Source organism: Syngnathus typhle, linkage group LG3 (genome assembly GCF_033458585.1).
Source record: "Syngnathus typhle isolate RoL2023-S1 ecotype Sweden linkage group LG3, RoL_Styp_1.0, whole genome shotgun sequence".
Taxonomy (NCBI): domain Eukaryota; kingdom Metazoa; phylum Chordata; class Actinopteri; order Syngnathiformes; family Syngnathidae; genus Syngnathus; species Syngnathus typhle.
This window is the reverse complement of record NC_083740.1, coordinates 12,469,439-12,497,370: the sequence shown is the minus strand read 5'-3', so window position 1 is coordinate 12,497,370 and position 27,932 is coordinate 12,469,439. Positions and strand designations below refer to the sequence as shown.

Genomic DNA, 27,932 nt, shown 5'->3' with positions numbered 1-27,932 from the left:
TTACAATTATTCACTCTGCTTAAGTAGAAGTTCTGACACGTTCATTCAAGTTCTAACAAAAAAGTATTCATGTAGAAGTAGAAGTACAGAGCTACTGTACAGATTCAACCTTTTAAATTAAAGCTAGAAATTACAAGTTGGGAAACGGACAAAAGTAAAAATAGAAAAAACTGTTATATGACACCTGGTTTGGTGGTGAATTTGTTTTTTTTGTTTTCAAAACAACACAAATTTAGGTCAAATCGACCCAACTGATTAGGTCACTCCAATTTTTAACCCAGCAGTTTTAAGAGTGTAGTAATAAGTAAACTCTACTTCTGCACTGGTTTGAGTGTTCCACAAGTGTGTTCTAGTTCTACAAGTGGACAGAAATGGAAGTAAAAGTAAAGCATAGTTGTTCTAGGTGTGTGCGTGCCGAATTGACCTACTAATGACCTACCACTTACATGGACAATTCAGTAGTAGGAAAAATGATTGTCCAAACCAACCAATATAAAGTATCGATATCTGTTTTCAAATTTTGTGAGTAAAAATGTCATTAGGGAATTAAGAATATTTAGAATACATTAAAAATGCAGGCTATACTTGCATAGTAATTAAATATTTGTAATATTTGCAAAGATTATTGCGTGGTAACTCCAGACACTTAAAGCTTTATGTTAGATTTAATAGTTTGTCAAGTATGCTTTGCAAGAAACAAATGAGGTCATCATTTTCTACATCTCAGAATAAATATACTTTTTGACTCCTCGGTCATTTCACTCCACAGATGATGAAACTGGCTGTGACGTAATACAAAATCCCGCCCACATGCGTTTCTATTGGTTGCTGCTCCTCTCTTCCTAATATAATTGGTCAGCTTTGTCTGAGTAACGATTGCGGACCACTGGGCTAGTGCGAGCGCCAAGCCACGTTGACACAAAAAGTCCATATCTTTTCTTTTCCTCCGGCCCCCTAAGGTACGTGTCACTTAGGCAGCTGTCAGTGACGTGTCGACAGTTATTTATCCAACCAAAGGTAAAAATCTTTATTTAAGAGCATATTTGTCGTGTTTCTTGTTTAGACTTACTGGCTTGCTAACTCTTTACTAGCTTTCTAGCAGAGGACAGGCTGTCACAATTAGCATGGCGCATCACCATCTTTTGAATCAGCATCAATATCAGTGAGCTTGAATATCAGTGAATATATGATTTATTACACTGTTTGTGATGTACAGAAATATATTTCATGTTATGCTACTCCTCAATGCCGAGAGGTTGTGGGCTCGGAAAGTTTCGTTTTCCTACTGGGGGACTTGCAGTTTGTTAGCGACCCATTTTTGCCAAAACAAGACTTTCATAAAACGATCCTAATGTGCATACATTTGATTATATTGTTTTTGGTGTTCTTTTAGGCATGCACAATAACAAACGTTTCATTCTTTTCCCTCCCAGAGCACAGAAGCCCTGATAAAATGAGTGTTGGATTTATAGGAGCAGGCCAGTTGGCTCATGCACTGGTCAAAGGTTTCACAGCTGCAGGTGAAAATTTTTGTTAAATTCATGCTTAAGAAAAAATGTATTGTGCTTGCATTTCATTAAGTGCAATTTTGCACATAACAGTTGGAGTGGTACTTCTCACATTTAAATTAATGCAATATTTAAAGTGCACTATTTCCCAACCAGTAATGAGCCCAAGGCACTTTATTTTTGAAAGACCCCATGGAAAACCACCATATTACCAATGTACCAATGCTGGGCCTGTTTAGTATAACACACTAGCTGATTTAATTTTTTTTCCTCCTGTTGTATGAATGGCAACCGGTTAATTTTGTACCTCAGCCATCTAGTGGAATAGCATTTTAATTATTCTGCACATCACAGATATAGATGAATGTACTGTATGTTATGTGTTTCACTAATTTGATGAAATTGGATACTTTCCTGTGGCTCACAGGATGATTTTTTACGGTAGTTGGAAATCTCTGATCTAATTGTCATACAATTTGAAATTTGACCAAAATGGGGGGGAAAGAAAAACTAGTCGCTGCTATTCGTACGGCACTTTTTAATGATTTTTTTTTTTTTAAAGTGTTAAAATGTCTACAATAATTTTCACTTTTTTTCCAGGTGTGATTGCTGCACATAGGATCACAGCCAGCTCCCCAGACACTGACCTGCCCACCGTGACTGGCCTCAGGGTGAATTTAACTTCTAAAATATAGCAGAAATGGTTAGCGCTCAGCCCTGTGCAATTAATCAAAAATTAATTGTGATTTTGGCTTCTCTTAATCTTGAAAACATTCTAATCAAAGAATAACAATTCATGTGGCCAATAGCGGTTTGTGGGGTGTGTGCAACATTGTGAAAGTACCCTTGTGCAGCAAGCATGTGACGTTCTGTGATTCTGCCCTCCTCCAGTGTGGTTTAACTGTTGAATGACAACCCAGTTGCAGTTCACTGTTGACATGAACGCAAACTAAAAAGAATTACACACATTGTATATTTAAATACAAAACGTACTTCATTTTAAAACCAATTCCAGTTTTAATGCTAAAATCGACTGAGTGGTATTCCTTAAAATAACATAGTAACCCTGCAGAAACAGATACTGTAACGCATCGGTAACATGACAATAATCAGGTACATATACTAACCCTGTCTGGGAAAAACAATTTATAAAATGAACAGCTGCATCTTTCTCCTTCTACTCTTATCAGTGTGTGCATGGCACCACACTGCCCTAAGCACTCAAGGAACAGCTAGTATTTTATTTATCGTTTATTGCTATTATATTGTTATTTTACTATGTACCTATACTTAGTTGAGTTTTCAAGGGCTTTTGTCATACCAACACACATTTCTGCGGAATACAGTATGGCACACAATCCAACACCTGAAGTCTCAGGTTAGCCCCGTAAGTCACAAGACTTGTGAAAATAAAGGAGGGGAAAAAATAATAATACTACAGACCTGATAAAAACATAAGAGAGATGCTTATTCATGGTTTGAATGTATCCATGGTGCAATGCAGTAAGCCTTACTGCATTGCACCTTGGACATTTACTTACTGAGTAAGGTAATGGTTGCAGCAGAATAGAAATGCAAGACTTGAATTTCACAAAATTTACAAGGTCATTTGACAAAAAGATGAGAGTAGGGCTCTCTAACTCATCTCCTGTGCGGGCTGCTAGAAATGGATTCTGAGTGCTGCAAAAGTTCAGAAAATGGACAGTTGTTTAGAAGAAAATCAGAATCTCCCTTCTTGCATGTCCAGTTGAGTAAAGGCATCTTAGTTCTTTAGCGCCGCAGCTTTCTCTGTGCGTTCAAGACATGTCGAGTGCTCCTGTTCCCAACAAAACTCAAAAGGAGGGGAAAAAAACCACTCATGTTTCAAAAAAATATTTTTCCCCCTTTACCACCTTGCACCAATCATATGCCTGTCCCGATGCTGCCGCACATGCTGTTTGGTGCGCTACCTACATTTGTTCCATTTTATTTTGTAGAAAATGGGAGTGAGCCTGACAACGAGTAATAAAGAGACGGTCAGCAAGAGCGATGTGCTCTTTTTGGCTGTCAAGCCACATATTATCCCATTTGTTTTGGATGAAATTGGGCCAGACATCGAAGACCGCCATCTGATCGTCTCTTGTGCCGCAGGTGTCACCATCAGCTCCATTGAAAAGGTCGGGTTTCCCTCTTATTTTGGACATATCATACATACTCATCTTTGTTCTTTTTATTGTTATTGATTAGACCCTCTTTGAACTTACCTGTGACCATTTTTAGAAACTGCTTCAGTACCGCGCAGCCCCTAAAGTCATGAGGTGTATGACCAACACTCCAGTAGTAGTGCGAGAAGGAGCTACAGTATATGCGACTGGCACTCATGCAGAGGTAATATTAAAAAAAAAAAAAAAAAAGGATGCAGACACACTGAGCTTCATTGAAATCTTTGATCCTATTCATTCTTGTACCTTTAGTTGATGTATAGTTCTTTAAAAATAAATAAAAATAAATCATTTGATAGTTTAAAAAAAAATAAAAAATACTGTTTTGGTACGTACAATGTAAATCTTTTCTCAGGCATCACTGTGCATGGGTAGTGTAAAATTGCTTATATATTTTTAAAGTGACATTTTTTTCAGAATGTGTTTCTGTCATAAGATGTAGATTTAAAATGCAAAGATTTGATTGTGTAAAATCTGTAAGCAGCCGATCGAAGTCGGTTTATTTAGCAAATTGGCCTCACAGCTCTGAGGTCTGGGGTTCACATTGAACTTCCTGTATAGAATTTGGCTTGCGTGACTTTTTTCTAGTATTCTCCCACATTGGAATGATTAGTTGGCTATTTGTGACACAATCTTCTTCGTTTTTGTTGACACTGAAGTTACTAGTGTTGTGTTGTTCCCGGCAGTTGGAGGATGGGAAGTTGCTGGAGCAGCTGATGGCCAGTGTAGGCTTCTGTACTGAAGTAGAGGAGGACCTCATTGACGCTGTCACCGGCTTAAGCGGAAGTGGACCTGCCTATGTAAGTAACTTGCTAGGCCTTACCAATTTGGAAAATAAATATTCTAGGAATTTTGCAGGTCTTCATAGTACTAGCGGGTGTTTGTGTGATTGGAAGAGCATTTACCTCCCTCCATATTACGAATATAGCTTTCCCTGCAGTAAGTAAGAGCGGTTGTGTTGTTTGCCACTCCACCTGATATTCACAGTCGCACATCCATTTCTTCTTTGCCAGCTGCTTTGTTGTTTGTCTCGCACAGCAGTTTTAGTCAGCAAAACTCTGCTATGGTAAAAATGACGAAACAGGAAGTTGGCATATTTTGCACAGGGCCTTTACTTTGTTTTTGGGTGTCTGAAAGACTGAGTAAAATTAAGCGCAGTAACATTTGTGTGTCACCATTTCTTCATATTATGTCCCCCCCCCCCCCCCCCCCTCACACACACGCACCCTATTTAACCCTAAAGCCAGTTTCTATTCTTCTTCTCCTTTCATGATATTTGTGGCCATTTTGGTCCACATAGTCTGCAATTTGTACATTTCCCCTTTTTTCTTCTTCTTTTTGTTACTAGTTACTACAACTGATTGTTTCATTTACCCGATCTTTAACTTGCATCAGTATTGGTAAATGTAGTTTTTCTACAGCTGGCAGAAAGCTTCCACTTAATTGAAAAGAGAGAGGGTAACTTCACCTCTTAGAATAAAATGGCTTATTAATTAATTGCCCCATTGGAACGCAGTAAGCCATGAAATTCCCTTTCACACAGCTTTAGTCATCTATTTTTTTTGGCTGTGTAAATGTATTTATGGTGGATTTTTAGTTGCACTTGCAAGGGCTCATTCCATGTTTACAAATTCCACCAATAATTGTCACACTGCCTCTTTGACCATGTGCATGTCGCATCAGAAATCTACTTGTAGCATGTGACTACTGCAGAATGTAATGACAAATCCCAGATGCACAAATGTAAATGCAAGACACCCCCCTGGTGAACATGTAGCACAATAGGCTGCAAATGATTATTATTATTATTTTTTTTCTGACTAATAATGTGATGATCTTCTGAAGGGATGTTTGTGTCTAAACAGGCATTCACAGCGCTGGATGCACTAGCAGATGGAGGAGTGAAGATGGGGCTACCCAGGAGACTTGCTGTCAGACTAGGAGCTCAGGCTCTATTGGTCAGTGGCGTTCAGCCGTTTGTGTGTTGCTTTTATGCCCACCACCCACATACGAAGAATTATGTCCACTGGCAATCTGTAAGTCCTCCCTATTTTGTTTTCTACTGCAGGGAGCAGCTAAGATGCTGCTGGACTCTGAGCAGCACCCAGGCCAACTCAAGGACAATGTGTGCTCACCAGGTGGCGCCACCATTCATGCCCTCCACGTCATGGAGAGTGGGGGCTTCCGCAGTCTTCTGATCAATGCGGTGGAGGCCTCTTGTATTAGGACAAGGTAACGTGATTGGAGTCGTATCGCTTACAAAATGGATGTCTGCTATGTTTTGTTTTTGATGTAATCCTGCCAGTATTTCTTTTGGTATGATAGGCATACTTTAACTTTGTTAACGATGTACGTGAGTAGAAATAATACGCACACATACTCACAACTTATCGTCACGGTTGGCCAGAATCCTTGAACCCGCTTCTTTCATGAAGTTAAAAAAAAAGGCACCTCACACACTGCATTGATCTAGTTGGTATTATATGGTATGTCGGTGATTAAAATGGTAAAAGACCAGCACCAGCTTGTAACATCAGAGTCTGCCCTCACTCCAAGCCCTGACGTGACAAATCTTAATGTTATAAAGCAGCAACTTTGGTCACATCATCGTCCTGAAATCTCTGAGGTCTTCGACCCATGAGTCATGCAATAAACCAAACAGTACATTGAATTCACTTAAGGTATTTTGTTATTATAGCAATTATTAGACCAAAATGATGCACAATTGTGGCCGAGCAGTTCCATCTGCACCAACGATAACAGAAATCCATGCTTAACAAAACAGGCCTACTGAAATGTATCTTATTTTCTAAAAGGATTTAAAAAAAAAAAAAGACATTTTCAATCTGGAGCTGACACAATGTCAAATAATTCCTTCAGAGTGAGCGAAGAAGCTGAATTTTAGTTGTTGTAGAGAGTGTAGTGTCATAGATTTGTTCTCAATCTATTTTCAGCACTATTTAAGTAATCTAGTACTTTAACACTATCTAATGGCTTTTCGGTGCTAAGTAGCCAAGTTCAAGTGAGGTGAAGAGCTTCATTTAAGAGCTAAAGCGTCTTGCAGTTGAATAGTAGCGCTTTAGCGCATCTCTTTTTGCATCTATAGATCTACTTATGGATTTGCTCCATCGGTGGCAGGATTTTCCCCTCATAACAATGGATGAATAGATTGATGGATAAAATGTAAAATGTACTTCTGATGATGTGGCCATCTGTAATATCAATCAGTCTTAAAAAACACACACAACAGCTTTTGTCTTGCTCACTCATAACAGCAAAATGACTGCCCAGACAAAATGAATCTATGTCAGGAGCTTTCACTAGACACTCTCAGATTTTAATAACTTCATAGTTTGACTAGAGTTTGAGCCCGAGCTTCTTTTTCCTTCCTCCAGAGAATTACAGTTTCTGGCGGATCAAGAGCGCATCTCTCCAGCAGCCATTAAGAAGACCACGCTGGACAAAGTGCTTCAGCAGCCCGGAGTCGCAGGCAGTGGAGTGGGCAATGGCAACGGAAGATCAGGGCTCAACCTGTTCAACAATAATCGCAGCTCTGGAGTCAAGAAAAAGAACTAATAGTAAAGACACAAAAAGACAAACCAACTCATTTTACATTACCAATCTACAGATGGCCATGTCTCTTGTATACCTTCTCAGCCATGCACCATGCTCGGCTGACTCGGGTGTCTGGAATGGCCACACCAATGATCAATATTTCTGTTACCAAATTATTTATTTCATTCTACTATTTTGTACTTAGTGTTTCTCATAGACACGTATGCATCTATGTTGTGCTGCACTTGTATTGTCTCGTGCACATCCACATAGATGAGTGAGGGCAAAGTATATTTTGTCCGTTCAAAGGCACCATATCTTTTGTCTGTGCAATAATCAGTCGATAGCATTTGGGAATGGGTTGTTAATTATGGTTTTGGAAATTGATTTATGGAGGATTTTTACCTGCTTAGGGTCTGAACAGCCTTTTATTATTATTATTAGTAGTAGTAGTAGTAATATTATATGTCACATCTTTGTGGACATTGAAGACTGATTATTCTACAACTATGAAGGCATTGGTAACCTTTTTTCTCACAAGTGTCCGACGTATCACATGGTCCTGTTCGTTCTGTCAGTATAATCCATCCCTGTTGTGATTGTGTATTTCCAAATGTCCCAATCGTTTTAAATTAAACCAAATTTTCTAATGGCAACCACTTCTGGTTTGGTGTTCCCATTTCATGCAACATTAAACAAATTGAAGCAAAAAGGTTGTTTGGCTTCCATTCACTTTGTATGTTGGTTGTGCTATTGTTCATGCTGTGTTGTCATGCTGTGACAACAACAGTAAGCATCTCCGGCTTTATTGTCCCCTAGTGATGGCTGAGGATACACCCTGGTCTGCAGATGTTGGCATTTTCTTGAATTCTACCATTTGCGCATTTCTATGGAGCTCAACTTTGTCTCGTCATATTTGGCATTTGTCACATGCATCTATAGTTAATATTAGGTTTATGCATAAATAATTGAATGATGCTGTCTCTGTTTTATTTTTTTCAACACTATGAATACCCAAGATAAGAAGAAATGAACCAGAATCTGCTTCTTTTTTGTCATGTGGGCAATCGTGAAGGTTGAAAAAAGAAATAAAACTAACAGTAGATAGTGCTGATTTCTGTTTAGAAATTCTGAAAAATACTCAAAGTCCGTCTGGAAATTTTACTCAAGACAGTATTTGTACTTCATTGTCATTATTGTTGTGTTAAAGTGTCATGGTCCAGTATTTTGTTAATCCCATTTTTATGATCAAAAGATTATTCAGTGGGTCCCACTACTGCTAAGATTAGATGAAATGAAATGAATGTATCTGGATCAGGGGTCACCAAGTCTGGTCCTCAAGGGTGTGTTCCATTAGGGCTGCAACTAAAACGGGCTGGATTTGTACCATTGAGGACCGGAGTTGGTGACCCCTTCTCCAGATACATTTATTTCATTGATTGATTCACATTGCTATGTGAATGTTTTGCACCTAAGACTTTCTTTAAAAACTAAAATTTCAACACATCAGTATAGCAGCAGATAACAATTGATGGATAGAATCGACTAGTTTTGTGTAGACCACAGTTTGGAAAGTGCCTTCTATCCACGGGTAAGCCAGATGCTACCTGTCATCTGCATCCAATCAATTTCATCACTGACCTTTGCGAGAACATGTTTGCATATCAAGGAATGCGGATGCCAGACACCCACATGACTGAATTCAACGGAGCCCTTTTGCAGTCATCCAACAAACCTAGAGAACATCACACAAACTGAAATAAACAACTGCGAGCAGTGTGCTAAAAGGTGTTCTGAACATGTGTTTGTTTGACGTACTGTGAAAGCCAGGCTGATATAGTATCAGTTTGATGCAGCTGTCACTTGAAATAATAACAACACAAAAAGAGGAAGCGCCTTCAAATACATGCCATGAATGTATTTGAACAATAGGGCCCATAAATAACCACAAGAAACAACCAACAACAGTAAACACATTCATGCCCGTGACAATTTAGTGCTGCCGTGGCTCTCTGACGAGTTTCAGCTCTTCAGCCCTTCCAAATCTGATGTCAAAATGCTTAACCCAACTATTGGTAATTGTAACTCAAGCTGCTCAAAATACATAACTACATGTTGGGAAAATAAGCCAGCATGATTTTTGCTTGTGTCATCATGCAAGGGTTATTGCTATGGGATAAATAGTTTCTTACATGAGAGAGTGAGAGAGAGTGAGAGAGAGAGAGTGAGAGAGAGTGGGTGAGAGAGAGAGAGAGAGAGAGAGAGAGAGAGAGAGAGAGAGAGAGAGAGAGAGAGAGAGAGAGTGGGTGTATATGTGTGTGAGACTTTCCACCACAAAACTGTGTGTGTGTGCTCGTTCCTTAGATCAGTTCATAAATAAGTTTTATCTAACAAACGTATAGTGTCATGTCAGATTTGTTTAAAATGCATCTCGACACTAGTCCTGCCTGTGAGCTTGCACAAACAGAGGCAACTACTTGAGATAAAGTCGTCTCTTATCTACTCAATGCTGATAAAATGTCTTGATGAAAAATAGCACCTTGGGGAAAAACCCCTATACAAAGATAGGAGCACAAGTTTAAATCAAATCCTAAGGCCTTCAACAATTTTTAGTGTTGTGTTAGTTTGATACATGAGCCATTGTCTGTTTCTTAAAATGATGTGTGCTATCTTGACATGACAGCGGTTGTTTTCTTGAAATCATATCTGGCAGGAAATAGTTCATTCTTGCCAGTCAGCATTTTCAGCAAATCATCTCCCACCATTTTAATATTATTATTATTGTTATTATTACTGCTAGAATCTTGCATTATTTCTGCCGTTCTTTCGCATTCCCTTGACATGAGTGTGAGTTGAAGACTAAATTGTTCATAGCATGTTCATGAGCATGTGAACAATTTGCTGGAGTGGCTAACCTGAGACTACGCAGATTTCTGACGGCTGGCTATAGCCCCCATCAATCAATCGGTCAATCAATTGATTAATTGATCAATCGATCAATCAATCAATCAATCAATCAATTAGGGTTGTTTTCTGTCCTTGTTTCTGTCTCTTTGTTATTTGCAGAGGTTGGAAACAATGAGCCTCAAAATGTAGGGACGTAAAATGTCATAAAAAATACTATACAGAACAGAACCTACAAAAAGTAAGTAATTGTATTTGCAAGGATAATTCTCGTGATTAATTTTAGAATTTTGTGCACGTGTGTTTTTCTGAGTTATAGGGTAAAAACAGTGAGCAAGTGTCAGATGATATAGGCTGCATTCTCTCTTGGTAACCGAATTTGCAAAAAGGAAATCCTCCACTTAATCCTCCACTTGTGACTCGAGTGTTGTTGTTCGTAGTAGTGGGCCGTGTCTCTTTAAATGCGGGTTACGTAGCGTCTTCATGAATGGAAACCATGTGACCCAAACATCACTTGAGTCTCTCGCCTGAGCCCAGACCGAAACAAGCGAGGAAGGAGTGGATAGAGCACACGGGCGGTGTGACACAAGCGAAGGAGAGGGGCCGAACGTTGCTCCTTCCTTTTCGCTCCGATCACTTGAGCACCTTCAACCGTCGGCCAACGCCGGCCATCGAGGGTCGGGGGCGGGCGGACGGACGGACGGACGGACGGCGCCGGTGCGGTTTCCACTTCTGGTGAGTCAGCAGTTCAAATCCCAACTTGAAATCTCCACAAAGTGCTGAATAAAAGTGGCCTAGTTTGGCTGAGTGCGCGCGGCGTCGAGCTGTTGTTTTAAAAGCCACCCCGCCCCCGTAGAAGCGCTGAATCATCACGACCCGGCCGGCCGGTCGGTCGGCTGGCCGCCCGTCTGTCGTCCAGTCGGGACCGTGCGAGCGGCTCTGAGCGGTGATTCCACAATACGGACAAAGGGGGAGCACGATGTGCATGATGGCAACCTTGGAAAGAAGAAGCAATGTGTCGGAATGAGAGGGGCGAGGGCACGTTGACAGCAAAGGTCGGCGGGGGTGACGCCTGTCTGCAAGCCATTCGACGTGTGTAGCTACACGGGGGAAAGTCGAGAAATGTTTTAAGTAACAAGTCGGAAGACGGAGAGCGCGGACGGAACTCGCCTCGCCGACTGTCCCCGCGCGGAGGTGCTGAAAGCGGCTGCATGGCCAGCGCTTGTTCGCAGGTACACGTCGCGCCACATCAACTGTTTTGTTTGCTATTATTTGGCTGTCAATGTATTCTACTCTCCTCCTGCGCGGCTTCGCACTTTAAGTTTAATTCATGACGGCAGCTAGATTGGGAGAACCATGGAGCGGCGCTCGCTGCCTTGCCTCGTGCGTGTTTTGACATTTGCTTTGTGCCCTAGCTCCGACGGGCCTCTTTCTTCCTACCCGGAGGAATGTTGAACAATACGCGGTGGAGACACCTCGCCTTGTCGCGTCTCGTCTCGTTTCGGTGGTCCGGTTTGCGCTTTTTGAAGCTGATTGATCACGTCGGGGTTATTTGTGAACGTTAAAGAAGAGGCACGAGGGGAACCATGGCAACATGGCACCGGCGGGTGGGAGGCGGGCGGACAAAGGTCTAAGCGAGGGAAAAGCGTTCGCTTTCTATTGGGGGCCTTGCAAACAAGTGCACCCGCCCATCGCGATGAGGAACGTGACGCTTATTTTCAATGGATTTTAAGATTACTAGTAAATTTGATCCCTGTTTTTGCCAATACTTATTGAGCCCAGGCGCGTATTTTACCTTCAAAAAATCTCCGTGATGTGAGTTGGGAGCGGAAAATCATCTAATTGTCGCCTGCATTTCACTCAACATAGTACATAACGTTTTTGAGGAAATGAATTTTAAAAAACTCTGCGCGGAAGTGGTATGCAAAATAAACACAAAATTAAATGTACGAACTGCACAATTTTCATAGGAAAAAACGCCATACATTGAACTTGTTAAAGTAAATACAATTCGGTTGTATTTTGAAATTTCCTGCGTGTTTTTAAACATAGGCGCCATTCTTATCTCAGCAATACATGTCAATTTAGTCTTGAGTTTTTTGTTTTTCTGCGGTTAACTGCAATGTTAATACTCAAAGTCTTACAGTGCCATATTTATTAGGAATAAAACTTACCTTGGTTTTAATGAACATTTCGATAAACTACGCCACTGTTGGTGTAAAATGTTTGACATCTGAATTGAGTGAAATCGGTTACTTTCACCTCATGATGTCTCTCAGAACATTTAAAGTGATTTACAAGGGAAATACATTCCTTACTGGTTAACTAGGAAGACTACCTATTCACGCAATCAAGATAATATCATGTTTAAAGTGTGCCTGTCATATTTAGAGAAAATTTGGCAGAGGTCAAAGTTACTGATGGGATCGTGGTCCACTTTCCTGAACGTCTGTGTGTATTCAATTCCCGCTTAGTGATTGGTTGATGCGATGAATGTGAATAATCTGCCGCTGTTTGTGCCCTGAGACTGACCAGTCCAATCCTTTTACCCAAAGGCAGCTGGCATAAACTATAGCTCCTAGTTGACCCCCAAAAGGATAACCAGTCTCGGAAATAGATGAATCGCTAATGAAGTTCATTAACCCAGCCTGGCTAGTAATATATCAAAATTAATAATGAAATAACTAGAAATATAAAGCAATTATCTCTTGGGTGTTGCAAGTGAGCGCTTCCTCCTCATTGACTTATGATTATTGCATTACCTGCTGACGCGTTGCAACCTGTGCACATTGCAGCTCAAGAGTAATAGGGAAGCTCTGTGGACCTAAGAAAACTGAAACTTCACCCCCTAATGATTCCAAATCAGCAGCTTTAGTTAGACTCAGCACTCTGCAGAGAGTATCAAAAGTATGTAGTAAGCAAGTTGGCAAGTACTGTAATAGAGGGTCATAATGATGAAATAGTTGTATCAGTATTGGATAGAAACGTGCCCCCCCCCCCCCTCCTTTCTCTCTCACTCACATACACACAACGCACAGGCGCACACACACACAACCTAGGGGCTAAGCTTTTTATACTTGGTATCAGTATTTAATCAGTGCTTGAAGTGCATTTCTCTGTCAAGTACTTTCCCCATCCTTCCCTGGTGTTCGCAGTAATTGAACGCTGACCAATGCTTATGTGTGCAACTTTCCTGATGGTGGCGGAGCGGCGGCAAAAGCGCGTGGAGCAAGGGGGATGAAGGAAGAATGAGAGATGGGATTTGCGGAGAGATTGAGAACAAGGACCTTTTTGTCTTCAAGGCATTCCCCTGAAAATGCTGAGGCAAAGCAAATGCTCCCTCGCTTGACAGATGGCGTTTTCACTTGTTACTTACCACAGCGAGTTTCTTTGACTTGTCCCGTGTGCATGTGTGTGCGTGTGTGTGTGTGTGTATGTGTGTGTGTGACTTTGTCTGTAAGAGACATCCACACGTAGAGCAGAGCCGACTGGCCCACATAGTGTCTTGAGCAAAATAATATTGATTAGGGATCATTGATAGACCTACTATAAAGTTATTGCAGCAGTGTTACCCTTACAGAGAGGACTGGGGTTAAATGTCATAATTCCAAGTGATAAAGCGTCAAATGGGCGACTATTTACATCATCGAGGCTGTTTATTGATCGTAAAATCACTGTAGCAATCAATTAAAATACTAATAAATAAAAAGTGTCGCCTGGTGTATCATTTTTTATTTAAAAAAAAAACAACTGCTACAGCAATGTGCAAAAACCCCCAGTTTGTATTGCACGAACAAAAATAAATGCCGCAAAAATAAAATTGCATAGCTATAAATAAAATGAAATAGTCTGTAATAAGATTAATAAATACAATAATAAAAACAACAATCCCCCATGTACCACTTTTAGAAATAATTTCCATTTCTGTGGTCATCACCATACTTTCGCTTTGCAATTACTGGTAGTGTCTTAAAATGGATTTGCGCATAATACCGTGTTCACCTTGGACGGGTGTATTTGGAAATTTGAATGGTTGTATGTGTTGTGGATCTTTATTTATTTTGCTACTATCGGCTCCATTTTATAAAAGTCTAGTTGGAGTGAAGTGGAAGTAAAAGAAGAAGAATAAAAGACAGAAGAAACGCAGGGAGTATGTGAGGGGAAAGCATTTGGGCAGATCAATAGTTCTTTCTCCCCCCCAACGGTAATGATGAAATATGGTGTAAGCAGATCTGGTGCATAATCATCTCTATGCTCCACCGTTGTTGGATTTTTTTTTTTGAGAGGGGGGGCGAATTTGCTGTAAGATGTGTCTCCTTGCTGTGTGTGTTAAATTAGCCCAAACTCCAAAGGTGTTTACCTCCCCGAGGAGAAATAAAAACAAATGCAACATAAACTAAATGTGGTTAAGAACCTGAAAGCTGGTTTAGTTGACGTGAAGCCACTTGTTTTACTGATCCAACCTCCAGTGCTGAAATGACTGCGGCGAATTCAAGATACCAATTATACAAAGCAGCTTCTATTTATCAGGAATCACGCTACAATCTGTGCTCGTGTTTGGCACCTCTAATGGTTTTCTTCCAAAGGCTCCGGCATTCACTTTGTAAATAAGATTGTTCGCACACAGAAGTGTTCCGAACCACCTTATTGCCTTTGCTTTTCATGCAACGCTTCGGTATTAGGAATGGTGTGTAGCGTTTGAGATGCAAGGTGTCGGTCAGGCGAGCATCTGTACGAGTGGTTTTCTACCAGTTGCATCATCTTGCGCATTTCTGACTGCAGTGTGACGATACCAGAATTGTGCTTGGAATTCATGAACCGTCCTTATTTGGAAACGTGCACATATTGTATCAAGTTCAGAGAGCAAAGAAAAGAAAAGCAAGCGCATCAACAGTTCTGGGCGGACTTGCAACAAAGCACATTCGTAATTGTCCTCTTTAAATGTTATAACAAGTTGTTGCATCATGTTCAATGGGAATTACTGCAAATAGTTAATTGACATTTTCACCTTGTGATGCTCACAAATACTGTAGTATTTATACACACTTTTAGAGAGCCACATTTGTATTTATTTGGTAATAGTTTACTTTAACAGACTACTTTCTGGTTCACGGAGGATGACTAAGTAGATGTAATCTCTTGTCTGATGAATCTTAAATAACCCGTTGAACGAGCTCCAGTAGATTTGCAACCTTAAAAGTCCGACAGACAGATGGATTGTTTTTAGTTTGAATACCCGACAACATGCATCACACTTGAGTAGCAACTGTCCGTTAGCCACACATGCAACCTCCTGGTGACATCTAACCTCACAGCTCAAGAGGAACTAGGCCAGCTACAAACTGTACGCTCATGTGTACACTTTCTGAGATGAGCATGTGCTCTATTTCCGAACTGCACACTTGTCAACAGAGAGCAGAGAGTGACAGATGCACTTCACAGCTCTACTGGGAGCTTTGCGCTACGGCAGTGTAATAATAGAATGTCATTATTGCACTTAGGAGTTCATACAGAAGCTTACACAACTAATGCCATTGGTGTCAAACTCAAGGCCCGGGGGCCATATATGAGCCGTCACATCATTTTATGTGGCCCGCGAAGACAAATTTTGCATTGACTTTGTGTCATTACTAAAATTACAAATTGTTTTCGCTTTAAAAAAAAAAAGAAATATTGTTTGCAATTTTTATTACCATTTGTCTTTTTGAAACATTTGAGTAGTTTTTTACTAGTCTCCAATTTCAAAACTAGTTATTAATCAGTTTGTTTTGCAGCCTATACTGTATATAGAAGACGTTGACAATCATAATGGCGCTCCGAGTGAAACTATGACTACGAGGCGGCTCGCGACAAAAATGAGTTTGACACCCATGACTAATGCAATCTGAGTAGACAGCCTCTCCTTATAATGTCACAAGGAAAACAATCTTAACTTACTATATGCAAGAATAGACATCATAAAATTCCAAATTTGACTTTGCAATTCCAAAATAGTGGCATTAAATCGTATACCTTAATTAGGACGGGCAGAATATGATGTCAAACTGAATTGTTTTCAACTGGATGAACATCATTTTACTTGCTTTTACTTGCCACTAATGTTTTCCTTGTGGCCCTCTGATTGTACAAGCCAAATGAGAACCAGTTTGACCAAGGATGATTTTCTCTTCTGGAAAAAAAAAAAAAAGCAGAGCCAGGGCTCAACAGTCTGACGATGCATTTTTTTTTGCTTGTGTTGGGAAAATAATCATCACACTCCGACTTACTACCTGCAATGGGAAAATCGTGTTGACGCCAGGACTTTTTCCTCACTTTTAATAACTCACTTTGCACAATCACTGGCTCATGCACTCTTAACCATCTTGCACACACAGATAACTCGATTTAAACTCTTGAGACAGTGATTATTCCTTCTCTACATTTACTGGCTAGTAGATTACAGACATCCACAAAGGCAAGACGATCCAAATGTGTCCCATTGACCTTTGATGTGCGAAGCGATACTGTTCCACTCTAGTCCTGTAGGTGTCCGTCATGCCTATAAAAAGTCGGGTAAACATTTGCAGCATGCAGCATTTTCTCTTTTTCTTTTTCTTTTTTCAAATTGTGAGTTTAAGTGTGACTGGAAACCAATCTAGCGTGAGCCCTGCTTCTCACTCAAAGTCAACTCACTGGGGCATAGAACACGAATGGATGGAGTTTATGTAGACTTTACGTAATCCTACTAATGTACTACTAAACTAATTAACTTACCAACTAATATCATAACAAACTAACGGAGGTCTCTCACATTACGCATTTTGTTCCATGCTTGGTCACTCTTGACACCGAAAGCAGATAAACCAAACTGAGGCACATATGTTCCTCATGCCAGTCATTAACGATATAGTGTAGTCACTTTGACGTGACAAAAACTTTTGTGGCATACTTGTTTTTATGACAGGCAAATTCATAGCTTGAGCTGTGCTCAGGGGGCCGGTTGGAACACTAAAACCAAATAAATGTATTATTGCTAGAAGCGTACTCCAAAAACTAAAGTTCAAAGTTCACTTTGCATTCAGTATAGTAAAGGGAAAAAATCCCAAACAAATGGGAACATTTAATTTCTTTTAAATAAATGTCTCAAATATATATTTTTTAGATTTAACTCAAATGGTTAGTGTTATTTTTTTGGAAATGAACAATACAGACAAGTACAGACAAGACTGTGATAATTAATGAAGACATAGAAAGTGAATGGATGGATAGAAAACATGGCTAGCCGTGACTTTTCCTCAGAAGCAAAGTTCCTTCCGGGTTCGACACTGCCCCTATAAATGGTCCCATTTTGCCCCTGAAATTTGAAAAAGCGTATTGTTCCCATCAAACAGCCACCCAAGTGTTCCTAATGATGTGGATGATATGTGCATATTGCCTTTCATGGGACAAGAGTTTTACTTTGTCTTCTTTGTCCCAATATGTTCCCCATGTCTTCCGCTTCTCTCCCCATTTCTTCACGCTCTGCAATCTTCCCATTTAATAGCTTCTGGCCCTCTTTTGCACTCCCCCATACACACACACACATATTTAAACACAGAAAATATATCCTTGTGTTGGCCTCCTCACTCTCTTCAAGATCTCTTGCTGGGATTACCAACTAAATCTAGATTTACCACTGCACCACTCTAACGAGCTATTCTTAATCATTCTCTGTGTTGACTTGTTTGTGCCTGCGTACATCCACGCTCGTAAGCCCTCGGGTTTATTTGTGTCTGTGTCTGTGGCGGTTGAATTGGACTGGAACTGGAAGAGGCTTTCTAAGAAACTTCTCTCCGTGTTGTTATTGGCCTGGCGCAGATGTTGTGCACAGTGCTTTCAGTCTGCACTACATAAAAATGTTTATTCTTTTGCTGTCTATGATTATCACTGTTTCACCCGGTCCAGGATTTTGTGTGTGTTATGTGTGTGTCAGATGGTCAATAGTAGTTTTGTTGCACTGGATCAGCTTCAGAACTTTTCTAATTGGAGGTTTTAGCCATGGTCGTTGCTGAGCTCAGTTCTTTTCTCCCCGACCCCAATCCCCCCGCCGCTACCCCCCCTCCCCTTGCTGGTGTTCTCTCTATCCTCCCTCCACCCACCTCCGTGCCCAACAGCTAAGCTCTTACAAATGTGTTGAGGATGCATTTTCCCCCAAACACCCTCCCACCCCCTCTGCCTCCTCCCTTGCTGTACCATCCCCACCTATAACCCCCCTCGCCTTGCACCCCCCTGCTCAAGTTCTTTTCTGTCTCCCTTGTCATTTGCACCCCCCAGCCGGTCCTCTCTCCATACTCAGCATTTTTCTCAGCTGTGGGTGTGATGTCTCCGCTGTAGCGCTAATCAGCTCTGGAGACGTCAGCATTCTTCCCGTCCTCCTTCACAACCTCCTCCAGCATCACCTCCTCACTTACCTCACAGTCTTATCTCCGCTTGTGTTTACCTATCTCCACGGCATGTCATCTGTTTGCGCGTGTGTGTTTGTATGTTTGTTTCTGTGTGTGCTGTCTTTCAGCGGTAACCATAAGCAGCTCCGCTCTTGAGTCGTCAGCGTTCTTTCTGTGGCTACATAAAAATACAGCCGAGCACAGCAGAAAAGCTGTCTGTTGTAGCAAGAGTGGCGGTGAGCGGCATTGACCACAGCACCACGACCACCCCACATGCACTTTGGGAAGGACGCCACTATCGAGCACAAGATGAATGGCGATGGCCTTGCTCAGCAGATGATCCCTAACCCAGGTGACACATGACCTGTGCTGTCCAAGATCATTTTACGCAGCAGGGCGGGCACCTTTTTTGTCGATTGAAAAAGAGCTTCTTTTGTGTGTGCAGTACATAACAATTCTTTCCCAACACGGTTAAACTTGTAGCAATCTACGATACATTATTACATGATCAAATAGTGCTGAGTGGTGCGCCTTCACAAATTGCTGAACAGCAAAGTGTGTATCCTTAGCGTCAATAGCACATTATGTCCACCTTCAAAAGCTTTTTTTTAAAAACCCACACAAAATTGATACAATTGATATTAAGGAGATGATGGATGCATTCCTGCCCTGAGGACACGATTTACGTAGACAACACACGTGCGCTCAGGCTTAAAAATGGGCATATCTTGATCTTCATGCAGGTGTTAGTCTTCTTTATCTTGTTTTATCGTGAATCTGGCAGACTGCTGCACCGTGCTGGGTTTTCTGGCCGGCTGAGAGCATTTCATTTTACACAAACCCCGACACACTCAATTTGGTGTCTGAAAGTAGAGTAAACTTTAGAACATCTGAAAGCAGGTCTAAGTTGTGGCGCAAGTGGTGTGATGCCATTTTGGTGAACTTGACGTAGGTGCAGGCAGACTGATTCTGAGGTCTGAAAATGTATACGGTGGATGTCTTTGAGTGCCACTTCACTTGCAAGTGGAAATCCTGCAGTCCCTTACTGTATAAACTCTGCGCATCAATGTCCTATAGGAACTCCAGCGAGTCGATTTATTATCTGACATGTAGACCACCTGCCTCTCAAGCGATGATGTTAAAGAGGACCCGCTACCATTGGCCGAGAGGCAAATCAGCTGGACTCACTCCCACAATGGTAATCTTAACTGCGTGCATCTATGAGAATAACAAAAAAAAAATGAAGATTCTACCCATGTGCACACTCATACTGTGCTTTTTTGCTAGACTTGTGCTGGGCTCATGTTTATCTTATAGACTGCGCTGTGACCTGAAACAAAACTGATATCGTGAGAGAGTCTTGTGTACAAATTATATAGGATGCATTGTATAGTTTTACATTGTGGAGAATCATTTAAAATGAAATATATTAATCTTTTTTTTGCATGGATTGCAATCAGTTCAGGTTGCCTACTGCCCCAAGTCAGTTGGGATAGGCGGTAGTGGTTTTTGGCACGGGTGGCCAAACAGGGCTTTTTTTTGTTTCTAATGGCACTTGGGGGGCGGCATGAGTTCCCAACACTGTAAATTAAGGGCTAATAATAATTTGTGATAGAGCCTACCTTTTAAGTTTGTTAGCATTCTGTTTAGGTTATTTTTCTGCCTTCCATTATGCTTGCTTTGCTTATAGGCTACAATTTATAATTCGATTTTAACTCGACAAATATGACATATAATGTTAAGATTATAAGATTGTGCTTTGCAACAAGAACTGTTACAAATTCAGTTATTAGGCCTACTTATTTCCCTTGGGTTAACGTTGTTCCGTGATTAGTTCATATTTGAAGCTAGTTTCATAGACAATAATTTGCCAATTGCTAGCACTACTATTTTGTATCATAACTGGAAGTGTGCCAAGCACAGAATTAAGAATCTTAGTAAGGAGCTAATTGTTCCTCCTTCCTTGAAAGACAGATTAAAGACATTTATGACATTTATTACATTATTATTTCTTATGATTATTTATTAAATTATTTCGTACATTATTACGATATTTACATTAATCACGTTTAGCACGTAAAAGCATATTTATATACATTTATAATTCATGGTGGGATGTTGTGTTGCAATTACAGGGGCGTTTCTAAAAATTTGGTTCTAAAAAAAACGTCTGTGCAAAATAAAATGTGTGGGGTTTTTTTACGTCGGGGGCGGGGTAGCGCTCGGAAATAGGGAGTAATTCAGTGTCGAACTGCCACTGGGGATAGGGACCAGCACATCCGCAACCTCCCTGAGGACAAGCGGTTCAGAAAATTGTCGGATGTTTTTATAAAGCGGAAACTATTGTAAAATCAATAAAAATGTATTATAATGTATTGTACATGAAGCTTCTTTTTTTACACTATTTTTTCGTTTCTGATTGAATTTAGTATAGTGATGCTCACAAAGTAACCAAGTAACAACACGATAATGAAAAATAAAGAAAGTCAATACTTGCTCAATATCTTATGTGACATAGAGACCCATAATAGCGCCGTGTTTGCTGGACTATTATTAAATTTAATATGACATCTGATATCTTCATGTGCCACAGCAGACATCTTTACCTCAACATCCGCCAACTAGAGACCAGAGGTGGTAACTGTAAAGCTAGAAATTGTTGCAAAGGGCTCAATTGCCATTAGACAAAAAAATGTAGTGGAATCTTTCCCTGTGAGATAAAATTAATTGGAAGAAAAACATAATTTTATTACCAATACGTATTAAAATACAATAAATCATAAATAAAAATGAGTGCAATATTGTAAAAAATGCATTTGTGTGATAAAGTTACTGCGAGGTTCTCAAAGGGACCTTTCCGTGCTCATAGGGTCATCATTTTTACGTCCCTCTTATATGGCTTGTTCCAAGTCACTGATGTCGTGACGAAATATGTATGGTCATCTTGTATTGTGTTTAACTTGATCGCATTTGCACGTTTGGGTTCTTGCAGTGGAACATGTGGATATTCTTGTGCCTCCCCGAGCAAGGTGGCAGGGGAATGTGTTGGCATGCTTTTTTGTTTGTATGTAGATGGGGGTTATGGAGGTTGGGGGTTGGGCACGGGGGAAATAAACCTGTGCCTGGCAGTAAAAAAACGCCTCCTTTTTTTGCCTCTCTGTTTTCACAACCCCCACCGTCTCTCCACCCGCAGCCCCAAAGGCACCCTTAGTCTTCATGTCTTTGATCCATCTATTGTGTGATGATGATGATGCATCTCCAACTGCGGGACGCTACAATGCATCCCAGCACACTGCATGCACAATTCAAGAGAGCTACCGCGACATCAAAAATTCCGCCTTTACAAACACAATAATACTCCGTTTTGATTGACCGTCACGGATAGATAGCGGTTCTACTTTGCTGTGTTGTAGAACTACACTATATCATACTGCATATATCGACTCTTTCATGTAGTTTATTGAGGTAACAAAAGTATTAAAATCTTTCTTTAAGTGGTCATAATGTTGGTGGCAGGTGGATGAATAGGGAAAAGCTGTTAAAAATTATGATGGGTATTAATAGTGGCAGCGGCAGCACAGTTGTGGGTTCTGCATGTACGCTGGCTATGCAACGTATGTGCGTGTAATGCACATTTCTTCTGATCTACTGCTATTTTTAACGATTGAATCTGTAGCATCACAGCGACGGAAGTGCACTGTGGGGGAGGTTGACTGCTCAGTGAGGCTGGGCCAAATTAAGAATAATAATAAAATGAAGAAGAATATGAATGACACAGATAGTGCTTTTCAAGAAACTCAATGATGTTTGTAAAGATTATCAATCATCTGCAGGCAAAATGTTTTTTCTCTTTTGGTAGTGATGTGTGTACTCATGTATTGTGTAGTAAAAGGTGGCCTGATAGCAAGTGAGATGAAATTTGCGCGGCAAAGAAAGGAAAGAGCAGAGGGGAGGAGAGTGAGGCCAGCTGGAATCTGCTGAGTCATCGTGACTGGTCTCATGATGATCGCTTAGGTCAGAGCAGCAACAAGAGACACCCTTTAGTGAACACACATACACACGCACACAGAGGTCTGAGAGATGAGACTCGCGCGCTCGAACACAAAGCATCCCCTTGTGGAGATGTGCACTTGGAGGGCTGATGTCATCTTTTGCCCGCCTGTGTTGACTTCTTCATCTCCAGGCTTTTGTCTTTTGTTTCCATCTTTAAGCAACGACATGTAGACCGTACCCGTGCTTTGTGCGTTTATTTCTGTTATCGTTAGACATTTGTATTCCTGTCTGATGGACTACGTAGCTCTGCTTTCTTATATGCTGCTTTCTCATACACTGCTAAGGTGTATGAAAGTGTAAGTTGGCTTTCCCCTGTAATCCTTCCCACAAATTCTATCACTTCCTCTTCGCTCAGTTCACTTCTTAGCCATTGGCCTGAAGCCAACCAAAAGCAGTTCAACGTAACAAAAGCTGTGGGTGTCATGCATCCGCATGAACGGTACTCTGGACAGCTCATATCTACTGCCCCTCCCGTTCCGTCGGCAACATTTACGATGATAACCCTAACCCCATGTTGCTTTCCTGTATGTTACCCGTCTGTTGCCCACCTTGCTATCCTTTATGCTACCCGTCTGTTCCCTGTTCTCCACTACCCCTTCAATAAATCTTGGTCCAAGCTGCACTTGGTGGCCCTGCTCCGTTCCGTGACAGTTGGTACTATCACTGTAACGATCGCCAAACAGGAAGTCAGGGAAATTCTAAGAAATATTGCATGTCACGTTCACTCATACGATCTGATATTGATGCGCAACGTTTAATATATCCAAACAACAGTCCTTGAGAGGTACTATTGGACTTGGTTCGTCTGGTGGGTAGTGACCCACAACTAAAAATAATTATGAAAATAATAAAGGCCTACTTTTTAAATCAAGCTTCTGTACACATAGTGGATAACGGTTGTATTGTTTTCTGCATTTGTGTAGGTCTGTTCAGAAGAGCAAGGCTCCTGTGGCATGACGACGACAAACAAAGGAAATAAAGCCTTAAAGGTGAGCGAGAACATCTACCGAGTGGTGCAGTTCAGGCAGGTTTACCAAGTAAACCCCGATTAAGCTGGAATTTACATTGCTGAGTGTTTAGACAGCATTGCTGTGTTAGCTCCATGAATAATATGACATCATAGCAGAGCAGCAAGGCAGCAGCTAATTTGACAATTTATTAATCAGTGCAGCATACTAACAATCAATTATGAGCATCCATGTTGTTAACCCATGTTGCGATGCCTAAATAGTATATCACTCAGGTTGTTGTTTTTGATTGACTGAACTGTATTTGATCGGATTCCTTCTTACTCGATAAAGGTGAAGCGAGAGCCGGGGGAGAATGGCACCAGCTTGACAGATGACGAGCTGGTGACCATGTCGGTGCGGGAGCTTAACCAGCATCTCCGGGGGCTCACCAAGGAGGAGATCCTGCAACTGAAGCAGCGGCGGCGCACCCTAAAGAATCGGGGCTACGCCGCCAGCTGTCGGGTAAAAAGAGTTACCCAGAAGGAAGAGCTGGAGAAGCAAAAGGCTCAGCTGCAACAGGAAGTGGACAAACTGGCCAATGAGAATGCTTCCATGCGCCTGGAGCTGGACGCTCTCAGGTCCAAGTACGAGGCTTTACAGACCTTTGCCAGGACTGTGGCGAGAAGCCCCAATGTAGGGGTCGGAGTCAGGGCCGGAGGGGGAGGAGGAGGGGGAGCATCATCCGTCATTGGTCCTCTCATACCCGGGAAGGCGGCAACGGCGACGAGTGTCATCACAATAGTAAAGTCCAAAACAGACGCACGGTCTTGAGGGAGGTTTTGATTGACAAAGGTGTGTCGGGATGGAATTCAGCTGCGTCTCCGAATTTCTTCTTCTCTGCTTGCCGCGCCTCCTTCACTGCCCTTGTGTCACGGCAGTCACTTGACACAGTTCACGAGGGCAGGGAAGGACTTGACGAAGGCAGTCAGTGCTTGGTAACAAAGAATCAGTCAATTTAAAGTTGATCATGAACTGATCATGAACAATGAACTCTTGTAGTGAGGATCCAACGTTCCCATTCCGTGGCTAAACAAACAGATGGTATTGGAACACTTCTGTGATGGATTTAGGGACAGAATAGTCTGCTAGATCATCCATCTCATGTGACCTGTTCATTTCATTGGCTGCAGATGAGTCCCATCCAGTTGCAACCTTTTCATATCAGTACGATGGAATATATATATGACGCGCAATTGTGTTACGTGTATTTTTACTGTTTTGTACCGTGTTGTCATTCACATGAGGTTCAAAATGTGTTCTCTGTGTGTGAATTGTTAAATATCAGGAATTCTGTGAAATTCGTGATTGCTTTGTTTGTTCAATTGTCTTTTTATTTCAGACTCTTCACTTGTCACTCATATTTGCCCTTCCCCATTTTTCTGAGTTACAATTGACTTTTTACGACTACACAGCAGTTAAAGAAATTAAAAACATAAGATTCAAACCCTTAAAATTTGGGTTAAGAAATTGGACCGACCCAATTGACCCAACTTCAAAGTTGGTTCAAATTGACCCAATTTTCTGGGTTGGTCCAATTTTTAACCCAGCAGTTTTAAGGATGTATAATTTTGGAAAACAAATATTGACATGTGTCATTCTCCACAAGTAGTGTATACATCTGGAAACAATTTGGAAGGGCAAGTAACGTGGACTACTAATTAAAATGTTGGGAGGTCTCAAGAGGAATTTGATTTGTAAAAAATTGTTTGTACCTGTGATCAATGAGATAATCTAACTGAATGTCTGAATGTCTTTGACATTTAACTCTGCATTGTCCTATGAACTGTGAAGTAGTCACAATAATAATAGAAACTGTAATGACATACATTCACGTGATTTTGCACTTGTACAAATTTGTTTTGTTGATGCATTTCCCTTATTTGAATAGTTCTTTAGGAAAGTTTCAACAAAGCTCCCTACAGTTTAGAAAATAATTGACATAATTATTATTATTTTTAAACGTGCATTCGCATAAATGAAGAGTCACTGACAAGATTGACAGTCAAAGTTATCTCCTAAGAAAAAATAACAATAAATAATCATTGTCCGTACATGGTAGCGTCAATTTTATAAAGACAATTAGCTTTGCATTGTTTGTATTGACCTGTGAAAAATAAGGTAACAAAATCAGTTTGATATACAGTCTCTCTCTATTTTGCAATTGTACCAAAAGTGGCTTAACTACTGAATAGCTTTGTTCTTTCTCTAGTGACTAGGCACTTGTGTGTAGCCGTGAATTAGCGTGTGGTGTGCTGTGTGCTGTGTATGTGATGGGGAAACTATAACGTAACTATATTTGATGGCTACTACTTGTTTGATTTCAGGGCGAGTGATGACACAGCTGGTAACTGTGCTTGTTCTCTCATTACGACGTGTGCTCCAGGACCATCTGAACTTGCCATAATTTGCATCTTTGTTTTTTATCTAGCTTTTTTTTTCCAGCTCTTTGTTTGCTTTATGTTCTGCTCTCAATAGTGGAGATTGTGACTAATCTTGGTGTGCAAGGGTCACATCGTTCCAAAAAAAAAAAAAACACCAGAAAAAGGAGAAATGTGAAGTTATTTTTTTTTATATTTAATTTAATTTTGGGTTAAAAGATTAAAAACCTGCCAAGAATGACATCAGATGAAGACAAGCAAATCATGTCCATACGTTTTACAAGTTTGTTTTTCTTTTCAATGTATTGCTTCCTCATAATTGTGTGTTTTCCTCTCTGTCTCGAGCTGCTTGTTTTTTGACTGTTGTGTTTGATATGGTGTACTTTTTTTAAAAAAAAGGATGAAACTGTTTTGTGAAAATTCTCCACGTTAAACATACTTTGCCAACTTTCAGGATGAATACCTTACATTGTGAGTGTAACAGTGTCAAGCTGGTGTTTAGTTGTCTTTTAATATGCAAACTGTGTAAGGCATAAGTAGAGCTGTCACCCAGGAGCTGTACTGCTGTTGTCACCTGTGTCAAATTGTTCAGGTTCAGTGTAATGTGGCAAGGTGAAAGAGTTTATATTTACAGTGTTTAACAATATGTGTCTGGGTATCAAATGTTTTTGCAATTTATTTGTTTATATCTGGATTATGTGTTGTGATTTATCTTGCTTCCCCCACAGCATATTATTGTATTTATTAATGTGCATAGACAAGAAAAATAGAATATTTTTCTACCAGTTTAAGTTTGAAAGGCGGTGCTTCTTAGTTGTGTTTTTGATCTTTGTTTTGTGATCTTGAATGGAGTTCATCTATGAGGCATTATCAAACAGGGTTTCCGTAACATATTTCATGAACTTGACATGTTTTACTGCTTCCTGCGTAGATGTTTTACCTTACTAATACAAAGGTGTTTCATCACCAGCCCAGGCAGCCACTCCTAAGTCGTATTCATAAATATTTTATGACACAGGAAAAGAAATAATAGTGACGAATATAACACGTTTTACAGACGGAATTAACTGGGCCCTCATTGAAAACATCTGATGATTGTGAAGAGAATGATTATCAATAACTTCGTACCATTCTGTGGGGCCAATTGATGCGTAGTCACTCAGTTATTTCTCTGAGCAGTCAATCACACGTCCAGATGAAAAGGCCTTTCACCCACCTCCAAAGTTGATCAATGAGAGTAAACGAACCAAACATTCCTTTGATCGTTTGTTTGGTGTGTTGATCAATAATAATGTTTGTTTTGCCTCTGCTGGCCTTCACCAGCATCAAATCATTAAAAAAAATTTTTTTTTTGCTGTTTTCTTCTTTTTCATCTCTCTGTTGACAGTTTTCCCTTCAAACTACATGTATTTAATGGTGATCATTTGGTCAGATTACATACATTGAAACTGGGGTATATTAGTGTCTGAAAGTAAATCAGTTTAAAGTTATAGAGAAGTAGTGAGTTTGTTCGACTATGACGCAGCCTGTTAAGAAAAAGTCCTGTAATAAGAAATTGTGTGTTTTGTACTATTTCTGTATGGGGTGTAATAAATTATTATACTGTTCTTTCTATGGGAAAATACTGAAAATGTGACAGTCTTTGTAAGTATTTATCTTCTACTAAATTATTGTGGGTTTTTTTTGTAGATACATAAGTGATGACAAAGTACTGGTGATTATGGAATTAATTGTTTCATCATCAGTCTAATGTTCTTTTAATTTATTGATGTATATACTGTATGTTTGTCAATAAACAGTTTACTTTATTTTATATATGACCAATAAACATGGTTTAAAGTAGAGTTTTGAATTCTCTTTGAATTTCTTAGTGAAATTAGTCAAAGTGAAATTACGTTAAATATTGCTCCATTTCAATTTA

General features: G+C 40.4%; 2 protein-coding genes across 8 annotated transcripts; both read left to right on the top strand.

Annotated features, from left to right (window-relative positions):
- The first annotated feature begins 846 nt into the window (after positions 1–846).
- pycr1b (pyrroline-5-carboxylate reductase 1b) lies at positions 847–7,976 on the top strand. Of its 2 annotated transcripts, none has more exons than XM_061275004.1 (9): positions 847–959; positions 1,434–1,520; positions 2,109–2,179; positions 3,485–3,664; positions 3,768–3,875; positions 4,396–4,509; positions 5,575–5,667; positions 5,778–5,941; positions 7,105–7,976. In XM_061275004.1, exons 2-9 carry the CDS (start codon positions 1,454–1,456, stop codon positions 7,283–7,285), a joined length of 978 nt encoding a protein of 325 aa, XP_061130988.1. In that variant the 5' UTR covers positions 847–959; positions 1,434–1,453; the 3' UTR covers positions 7,286–7,976. The 2 variants fall into 2 exon arrangements, with proteins under 2 accessions (XP_061130988.1, XP_061130987.1); XM_061275003.1 differs by having other exon boundaries at positions 857–1,017.
- A 2,699-nt stretch (positions 7,977–10,675) lies between these two features.
- Positions 10,676–27,855, top strand: mafgb (v-maf avian musculoaponeurotic fibrosarcoma oncogene homolog Gb). 6 transcript variants are annotated; one of them, XM_061274831.1, is made up of 5 exons: positions 10,676–10,903; positions 18,699–18,922; positions 19,648–19,768; positions 23,547–23,612; positions 23,925–27,855. In XM_061274831.1, exons 3-5 carry the CDS (start codon positions 19,703–19,705, stop codon positions 24,402–24,404), a joined length of 612 nt encoding a protein of 203 aa, XP_061130815.1. In that variant the 5' UTR covers positions 10,676–10,903; positions 18,699–18,922; positions 19,648–19,702; the 3' UTR covers positions 24,405–27,855. The 6 variants fall into 6 exon arrangements, with proteins under 6 accessions (XP_061130815.1, XP_061130819.1, XP_061130816.1 ...); XM_061274832.1 differs by lacking the exon at positions 10,676–10,903 and adding an exon at positions 10,927–11,400; XM_061274835.1 differs by lacking the exons at positions 18,699–18,922; positions 19,648–19,768 and having other exon boundaries at positions 10,679–10,903.
- The last annotated feature ends 77 nt before the right edge of the window (positions 27,856–27,932 follow it).

Excerpts from the sequence above, each read along its gene's own strand:
- pycr1b (XM_061275004.1), top strand. The coding sequence starts at position 1,454 with ATGAGTGTTGGATTTATAGGAGCAGGCCAGTTGGCTCATGCACTGGTC. Across the intron at positions 2,180-3,484 it reads CCACCGTGACTGGCCTCAGG|AAAATGGGAGTGAGCCTGAC; the intron begins GTGAATTTAACT and ends TTTATTTTGTAG. Across the intron at positions 3,876-4,395 it reads CGACTGGCACTCATGCAGAG|TTGGAGGATGGGAAGTTGCT; the intron begins GTAATATTAAAA and ends TGTTCCCGGCAG.
- mafgb (XM_061274830.1), top strand. The coding sequence starts at position 19,553 with ATGTATACGGTGGATGTCTTTGAGTGCCACTTCACTTGCAAGTGGAAA. Across the intron at positions 19,769-23,546 it reads CTGGACTCACTCCCACAATG|GTCTGTTCAGAAGAGCAAGG; the intron begins GTAATCTTAACT and ends GCATTTGTGTAG. Across the intron at positions 23,613-23,924 it reads AAGGAAATAAAGCCTTAAAG|GTGAAGCGAGAGCCGGGGGA; the intron begins GTGAGCGAGAAC and ends TACTCGATAAAG.